This window comes from Thalassophryne amazonica, chromosome 20 (assembly GCF_902500255.1).
Source record: "Thalassophryne amazonica chromosome 20, fThaAma1.1, whole genome shotgun sequence".
NCBI lineage: Eukaryota > Metazoa > Chordata > Actinopteri > Batrachoidiformes > Batrachoididae > Thalassophryne > Thalassophryne amazonica.
Genome location: NC_047122.1, coordinates 34375156 through 34383976, shown reverse-complemented (window position 1 = coordinate 34383976; position 8821 = coordinate 34375156). Strand labels below are relative to the sequence as shown.

The window sequence follows — 8821 nt, the reverse complement described above, 5'->3', positions numbered from 1 at the left end:
GTGGTGGATATTCTTTTTCGGTTTTCTATAAAGTTGTGCATTTGTACATTTCAATTTGTATGTTTAAAGTGCTCATCAGAAATATTACTCTATTTAGCAAATACTACACAAGTATAGTTTCCCTTCTTATTCAAAGAACAGACAAAACTGTGGATTGAACATTTTTATTTTGTGGAGATCAAATGAAAAATGTGTTAAACACACTTGATGGCTGATGGTGTGATAATTTCATCAAGTATTTCCAAGTTGTTAATCTGTTGTACCAATAACACTTAAAAAATGTAATAACATGAAATGGAGTTCGTTTATTTTTCTCCATAAAATTAAAAATGAATTTTAATTGTTATAAAGATGCTTTGTGGAGATTCTGCTCCATTTGGAGTGCAAAAAAAATTTATTGAAATTTCAAAATAAACAGCAACACATTTTGCAAATATGATGATATCAACTCTTTTTAAAAAGAATTATTATAGAAATTATTTTCAACAAGTGTTTAATATCTGTGTTGGATTAAGATAATTTTTCGTTTTACCTTCATTATTTAGTAGTTTCATTGCAACATTATATATTGTTTGTTTTTAATGCCGAAATCACTCTCATTTTATATTTATTTTGTTGGGGTGTTTTTAGCATTTGCTTTTATTGTGATGTATTTGAGTGACGCTTTGCTGTTAGCTTACTGTGCTAAGATTACAGGCGCTAGAGGAGGAAATGCTGATGTAAAGGTAGATGCAACACCATAGTACCGGTAATTCACTTCCGGTTAGGACATTCAAAATAAAAGAACTATAATCTTGCAGTGTCCCGTTTCATGATAGATTAATATTTTTCACCTCCACTTTGTCTTTCTGTCTGTATCTAGCGCATTTCTGTGAAACCCGGTGAATTTTAAAATTGCAAATCATTTATTTTCCTCAAATAGCATCATAATCAAACCATAATCACATTGTAATATCAGCATTTTTCTATATATTTTCTCAATACCAAAAACACTAATGCATATATATTAATCTAGAGGCGACTCTGGTTTTAAATCAAATGAGCGAATCTGCCGGACGGGGTTTAGTTTTGGCGGCACGTCCCGGTGACCAAATCGAGCTCAACTGCAGACGCAGAAAGTGAGCGACGCGTTGTTTAGACGTTATGGCAACGATACAAGTTAGCGAGGCTGAGAGAGTGTACATTTTACACGGTATAGCGGTAAGTCGACGTGGTTGAAGTGCTGTCTCTGGCTGTCTAAGTGTGTTTTTTTGAGGTGTGTTGTTGTCCTCAGGATGACTTCCGAGTGGACGGCAGACGCTGTGAGGACTACAGGCACGTGGACGTCGAGACTGACGTAGTTTCAAACACAGACGGATCTGCTAAAGTCACACTGGTAAACTTTGAAAGTGTCTGAGCAATAAAATAAATTTCAGTAAAGACACTCGACAAAGTAAAAATGTTCTGAATTTGATTGTCATCCTTTTTTTTTTTTTTTAAGTATCTTCTTGTCTCGGCTGCTCCCGTTAGGGGTCGCCACAGTAGATAGTCGTTTCTCTCTCACCCTGTCCTCTGTCTTCCTCTGTCTCACCAACCGTCTGCATGTCCTCCCTCACTATATCCATAAACCTCCTCTTTGGCCTCCATCTTCTCTTCCTGCCTGGTGGCTCCATCCTCAGCATCCTTCTCCCTATATACCCCGAGTCCCTTCTCTGCATATGTCCAAACCACCTCAATCTCACTTCTCTGAATCTGTCTCCAATCCGTCCCACCTGAGCAGTCTCGCTGAGATGTTCATTCCTAATATTGTCCAACTTTGTCACTCCCAAAGACAGCTGCAACATCTTCAGCTCTGCCTCCTGCCTTTTAGTTAGTGCCACCGCCTCTAAGCTGTCCAACACCAAGCCTGATATTTATGTTGTAATCTTGCCAGTTATTTTAAATTAATTTTTGTTTACGTCTATATTTTGCAAAATATGTGCAAAGTTTGGTAATTTAAACAGTTCTTCTGTAGCAAGATTGATTCTGCTTTGCTAATTGTGCACAAGAAATACATATTTGCTTTAAAATGGCATTGTTTTCAGTGAGCCATTTATTCTGTGGGTTTCTGTTCTACTTCTGTGATTTAAAAGAAAAAAGTCTGTTCTTTCTTTATAGGGAGAGACCACAGTTTTAGTGGGTATTAAGGCTGAAATTGGAAAGCCAAGGCCTGCACAACCAGATGAAGGCTATTTGGAGTTCTTTGTTGACTGGTAGGTGTGATGGTTCAGTTTGTAATGAGTTTGAAATGTCCACGAATTATCTTATTGTAAATCTACGTGCACACAGTATCAGAAAGCAGCTGACACGAACATACAAAAAAGGTGTAAACAAACAGAACCTTGTCAGCATTTAGGTTAACACAAATCCACCTAAAACAATATGCGCTCACATTGTGTGTTTATTCACAAGAAAAAGTATAAGTGCATCTGTTGAGTAATGACTGCCAAAGTTTAAGAATAGAAATAATTACAATGATTAAGAAAAATTAAAGAAAATCATTGTCATGTGTCAGACCAATATCGGTTGGCTGATATGAGCCTTTCATGAACATATTGATATTGATGATATTTTGGTGGATATGAAAAGTTTTATTTCACCAAATAAACTATGCAGAAAAATACTTTGGCTGTTGGAAATGGTGTCATTATGTAGTTTCCAAAGGCATTGTTTACGATATTGTCAGGTGTGCCTTGGGCCCTCATCACCCTTTGGTCACATTAGCTACAAGAGACAGAGGTAAAGCAACCAGCTGCCATTAATTTTCAGTCACACTGGGCGTTTTATAGCAACAAAAGAGGAGTCGTCATTATGTCACCAGCTAGGCTGGGCCAAAATTGACAAGACGTCTACTTTATACAAATGCTAATCATTGTGACATGCCAACCGCCAATCCGAGTGAAGGTATTGTGATGTACATTGGTTGGTTGCTGGTTATATTCCTAGTTATTTATAGTGATTTTCATGTTTAAACTGTAAAATATCAAGCCTCAATTCTGTTTGTCTGTCATAAGAGTTTGATACTGAAGTGTTAGGAATCATTGCCATTTTTATGTATATATCAGTGTCATACTTTTTTTTTACTGCTTAATATCTGTATTCAGGGATGAGATTTTTCCGGGGATCTGCGGATTTGACAGTCCCAGGGGTCAATTTTGTGAAACGTCCAAATCCGTTGAGAAAATTTTAGGGGGGGTAAGAATGCAAAAAAAAAAATAATGCCAGGGGTACCTTTGTTTAATAAAATTGTTGTCTATTCAGAACACTGAGTGGTCTTTGTTTGCTATCACCGATGCAGCAAGTTCGATCAGTCCGTCAGTCAGCCGAACGCGGAAGTAACGCTGTGCTGATCAGTGACCAGTATGAAGTAGGTGCACAATGAGCATGTAGTGTAAGGGAGGTAACTGTAGTCTTTCAGCTTCCAATATTCGGTAGTTTTCCCTCCAACAAATCATAAAAACCGAGACGGTATCGAAGCGCAGTCGAAGCTATTACTTACGCACGTTTTCATTGGTTATTACAAAGCTTATGACCAATCAGCGCAAAGGTTATATATGCGTTTCTCCCGCATTTTCTTCGATGTTGCAAATGCAAAATGGCAAAATTAATTCCAAGAGGCGAAGAATCTGCGGTCCTAGAAATTGATAAAGAGGTGAAGAACAAGTTCAATAAGCTTATTTTCCTCTGAAAATCGAATTTGCCAATCTCATCCCTGTGTATTGTATTGGGCTCCCAGAAATTCCATGGTGGTGGGATTGTAGTTCTTACAGTTTTTGTTGCATTTTATATTTTCTGGTTTCCTCCTTCACTCGTTAGTTCAGCCAATGCAACCCCAGAATTTGAGGGGCGAGGTGGGGAGGAGCTGGGCACGGAACTGAGTAACACTCTTTACAAAGTCTTCAGCAACAAGCACACGGTGGATCTGAAGAGCTTGTGTATCAGTGCCGGGGAGAACTGCTGGGTGCTTTACGTGGACGTGCTGGTGAGTTCTTGTTTCTCAGGGATCCGAGCGCTCGTCCAGCTCATTAAGGTATAAACTTACACTGATTTGTTTCTGCAGCTCCTGCAGTGTGATGGAAACTTGTATGACGCCATCTCGATAACTATTAAAGCAGCGCTCTTCAACACCAAGTAAGTGGAGGTCCGTGCAGTTACTGTTTCGACAACTCCATCCTTCTGTCAAGCTCTTTTGTTGATGTTTATCCCACCAACAGAATCCCCAAAGTCCACATGTCGGCCGACGACGAAGGCGTGCAGGAAATCGAGGTGTCGGATGACCCCTACGATTTTGTGAGACTGAATGTGGACAACGTTCCGTGCATAGTGACCTTGTGCAAGGTGAGCTCGGCCACTAAAGTGTGAGGGACACGTGTGCACGGCACAGCTGTTCTGACGTGTGTTCTTCTGTAGGTGGGCCACAGACATGTGGTGGATGTGACCCTGCAGGAGAAGGCCTGTTCCGTGGCCAGCCTCATCATCGCCGTCACACAGAAGGGCACAATAACTTGCATGAGGAAAGTGGGCGGAGGCAGCTTGGATCCGGAGAGTATCTTTGAAATGACAGAGGTGAGTCTCAGTCATAACATCCTGCTCTTGCATCATCATAGTTTTTGTTTTTTCAATTTTTCTCTCACTGGAAAATAGACATTTTGCTATTCAGTTTTTCACACAAGAATATAAGTGACTTTACAAGTATAAATCTATTCATCCAATCAGACTGAATGGACAGCCACCAAATTTTGATGAATACTGAAGAAGAGCTAGAAATAACTGAGCATTGTGAAATATTCATGGATGACTTCATGATCTCCACATTTCATTGATTTCAATTTTCAAAATTGGGAGCATAACATTTTTTTGAAGGGGGTGAATGAGATGAATGAATAAAGATCAACTGGGATGGAATATCAACCACAGGATGGGATTTGTCACAATATGACCCCTTTAATCATTATCTTATTGGACTTTATTTTTAAATCTGTCCATTGAACATTAAAATCTGGATGAAAAGCATCATGAATGAAACCTGTTTGGCTGTTTTATACCAGCTTCGTGAGGCTGGTAATTAATGATCATTAAAACCGAACAGCGCGTCGGTAAAAGCACAAACCCACATTTAAGATTTTACAGTGACCATTGTTAAAGCAAGTTAACTTTGGTATGAAAAGTATTTAACTGTTTCTCTACATGTGCTCCAGAGCAGCAGCAAAGTGAATTTGTGCGCATTTGATGCACTGATAGTGTTACTTTCCTTGGCGTGCTTAAAAAGTAAATAAATCACTAAAATAAACATCTGGTCTGGTGCCATTTTAAACTGTGCAGAAAAGTTTTCAAAGGCACAAACGTCTAACCCAGTTATTGCTCTCAAAAACAGTTTTTATTTACAGACCAAATCACTGACGTCAAAACAAACTTGGACAGTGTTTCCGTAACAAACAGAAAACAAGTTTTAAGTTTTCATTTCACTGTATTCATATGGTCATGTGCTGTACTGGGTCAGAGGTCACTTGTTGGGGTGAAAGTCAAGGTCATTGGGATCAAATCTCAGCATGTTGTAGACCTTCTTGTCTTCCTGTCCATGGGTACTTTTACATAGTTGTCATAATGAGAGGGAAAATACTTTTTTACTGTCATCATGAAGAATTTAAAACTGACCATAAAGCCCCTTTCACATTAGACTCACATACAGTTGCGCTAAAATGCGTATGGAGTACACTGCAAAACTGTGCAGATTTGGCTCCCTGTGTAGGCTGGTGCGTGATTGCATTCCTAGTCTTGCTTACAGTCATTTACTGTAGCTTTTACTGCCACGTATGTGACCCTTGCCGCTATTTTTCTGCCTTTTCACATTCCACTCCATTCTGTAAAATGTGCTTTGTTTTCAAAAAGGTGACGAGCAAACAGCACTCAAGTTTCCATATTTACAGCGAGACACTGCTGCCTCGTCAGGGCTGGAACATTAGATCGCAAAGTTCGGAGTCCGTTGTACGCCCCCCCCCCCCCCCCCCCCAAAAAAAAAAGAAAATATTGCCATTTAAACGCAAAAGTATACTTAAACACCCCGTTTATTGTTGAGAGAGAGAGAGAGAGACATCTGCTCTTTTTTTTTTCAGGACCTGCTGTTTGTGTTCTCTGGATTTCGAAAGAAATCCATTTTATGAATTGAAAGAATGTAACCATGTTTTCTGATGTGTATTTTAACGGCTGGATCCCTGCCGGTTCATGCACACGCGCTGTGGGCTGCGTGGATCATTTCACCACAGACTCGCACGCACGTTTCATTTCACCACAGACTTGCATGCACGCTGGATCACACGTGCTACGGGCTGCCTGGATCATGCATTCACACACACACATGCACGCTGGTTTGTTACCTGTTCTGAGCAAGCATATGTCCACCAGTTCGATCAGCCGCACACGTGCTCCACCTCTTCTCCAGCTGATTCACTCTGGATGCTCTCAATGTTTGGATGTGTACAATAGCGCCATCCTGTATAGATTTCCATACAGTAGCGCAGTGTTGTGCAGATTTGCTTAAAAACTGTGTACTTTCTGTGTCCAGTGCTCTACTCACAAAAATTAAACGTTTAATTTCTTGTGTCCGCCCCGGGTTACCCTCAGCATACTGCCGTGTAGGGGAGTAAAAACTCAGCGTAGAGCTGCTTAACTCTGCGTAGTCAGTACACCACAATACGCAACTCTACATTTGCCCCGGTGCGAAAGGGGCTTAGGCCTGTAACACCTGAATGGCTTTGGCAGTGCATTACACAATGAGATGTAAAACGTTTTATAAAAACCCTCCTCAGAAAGTTGTTCCCTGCATTTCAAGGAATAGTCACATGCACGATACAAATTAGAAGCAGCTCTGGTTGAAATTACATGAAGCTTAAAATTAGCTTGTTTGTCAGTTTAATCTCAAACGGTCTGCCGCCTCTCTCACTTTGACATTGCAACAGATATTATTTTTTGGGAGTGACTGATCAACCCTCCAAAGCTTTTCAATCATTTCTCAAATAGAGACTGTAGGTCACAAAATTTGAAGGCAAAAACTTCTTTAGCCTTAAAGTTTAGGGTTTTAGAGCAGACTCTTCTAAAGATCATTCATTTATTTTCTTAAATGGCTCAGTCCTGTTAAGGTTTACATTGGAGCTCGAGTCTATCCCAGCAGTCAGTTGGCGAAAGGCAGGATACTCTCCTAAAAGTCCCACCCAGAAACCACATCATTAATAAATAAATGATCAGTGCCATGAAATTAGAATTTTTTTTCATTTCATCAGACTTCTCGTTTTAAAATGTTTGTGATGTGTCATAAGTAATATCAAAAGATTATGACAGCGTTTTAATGTTTAAATGTTTTTGAATATACGATTATTACTGCTGTATGAATGCAGCTGCTGAGCTAAAAAGTCATCAAAGCGTGTTGTTGCCTCCAGGCTGGTAAACGAGTGGGGAAGGCTCTTCACACTCCTCTCATGAAGGTGCTGCATCAGGAGGAAACTTTGGGAAAGAAGAAACAGAAAGTGGGATTCTTCGGTTAGACCCCCACCCAAAATGTGGTGCACGTGTTCATAATTTGTTTAATAAAATGTATAATTTGTACAATGTTTCTGGCAGTTTGACTTTTACACTTTTCTGTGGCAATTTTAAGGAATGTTGAAACAGTATTACTTAATCAAAAATCAGATTTTACATCTCTTTTGTGTGTGTGTGTGTGTGTGTGTGTGTGTGTGTGTGTGTGTGTGTGTGTGTGTGTGTGTGTGTGTGTGTGTGTGTGTGTGTGTGTGTGTGTGTGTGTGTGTGTGTGTGTGTGTGTGTGTGTTTTGGGGGGGTATGTTTGAGGCACAACATGACCCAGTCTGTTTTCATTACAATGTCTAGTTTAGAGCAGAGGTACCCAATTTAGTGTTGCATAATTGTTAGGATGATTAGTGTTTTTAATTTTTTTGTAATTTTATTTTAGATTTATAATATCAATTTTATCAATTTTTAAATGAGGATACCTGTAATTGTACTGTATGTAGGTATTTCACACTGTTTTCTGTGTGTGTGTTATCTCCTGTAATCTTCCATGAAGAACGTTACCATAAGTAAACAATAAAAGCATTTTTTTTTTTTATCTGATGAAGCCACAAGGTTACATATTTTTATCTGTATTATTTCCCATAGCCTTCAGGAAGCTTCAAACATACAGACTTACCTTTCAAACTCTGTTTGAAGCCTCCTGATTGAAATAATCCAGTGAGACTTCTTGGCCACAGTCATGTGACTGTCACAATACGGTTACTACATTTAAAACCCTTTTTTGGTCCATGGCTCTCCAATCCAGATTACTTCTTGGAGCTCCAAAGGAAAAAAAAAATAGGATGGTCTGTCATTGTTAAATTCATAAAACATCATATATAACTGCTGGTTTCTTCTGTTGAGGTTATTACTGTGGGATTATGTTTCATAAATATCAAGTAAAATATTCTCCAAGTGATTTCTGAAATAATAAAATAATTTGGCAGGTGCTGATGTGCACCAAGGGTGAAGAATGTAAAATTAACTTTACAATCATTATGAGGGAAAATGGACCCCGACATTATTCTATGTGCAACTGTCTGATTGTGGTGAGACGGGAAGAAAAGTCAAATCAATACAAAGTTTGTCCTTGTGTGGACCTGAAATATGACGGTCTGTCTTGTTTATGCCTTCATGTCATCCTGCATGCAGTCTGATGGTCAGAAGTTGTTAAAAATCTTGACTTAATTTAAGTGTTGGGTCTGTTGTTTGTGCAGTCGTCTCCTTCTGCATCCTTTTGTCT

At 39.3% G+C, this 8821-nt stretch overlaps 1 protein-coding gene across 1 annotated transcript; it reads left to right on the top strand.

Moving 5' to 3' along the window:
- The first annotated feature begins 1081 nt into the window (after positions 1-1081).
- Positions 1082-8139, top strand: exosc7 (exosome component 7). The gene is made up of 8 exons (XM_034160742.1): positions 1082-1200; positions 1274-1375; positions 2137-2231; positions 3835-4000; positions 4079-4149; positions 4233-4356; positions 4429-4584; positions 7452-8139. The coding sequence occupies exons 1-8, from the start codon at positions 1144-1146 to the stop codon at positions 7554-7556; spliced, it is 876 nt and encodes a 291-aa protein (XP_034016633.1). The 5' UTR covers positions 1082-1143; the 3' UTR covers positions 7557-8139.
- The last annotated feature ends 682 nt before the right edge of the window (positions 8140-8821 follow it).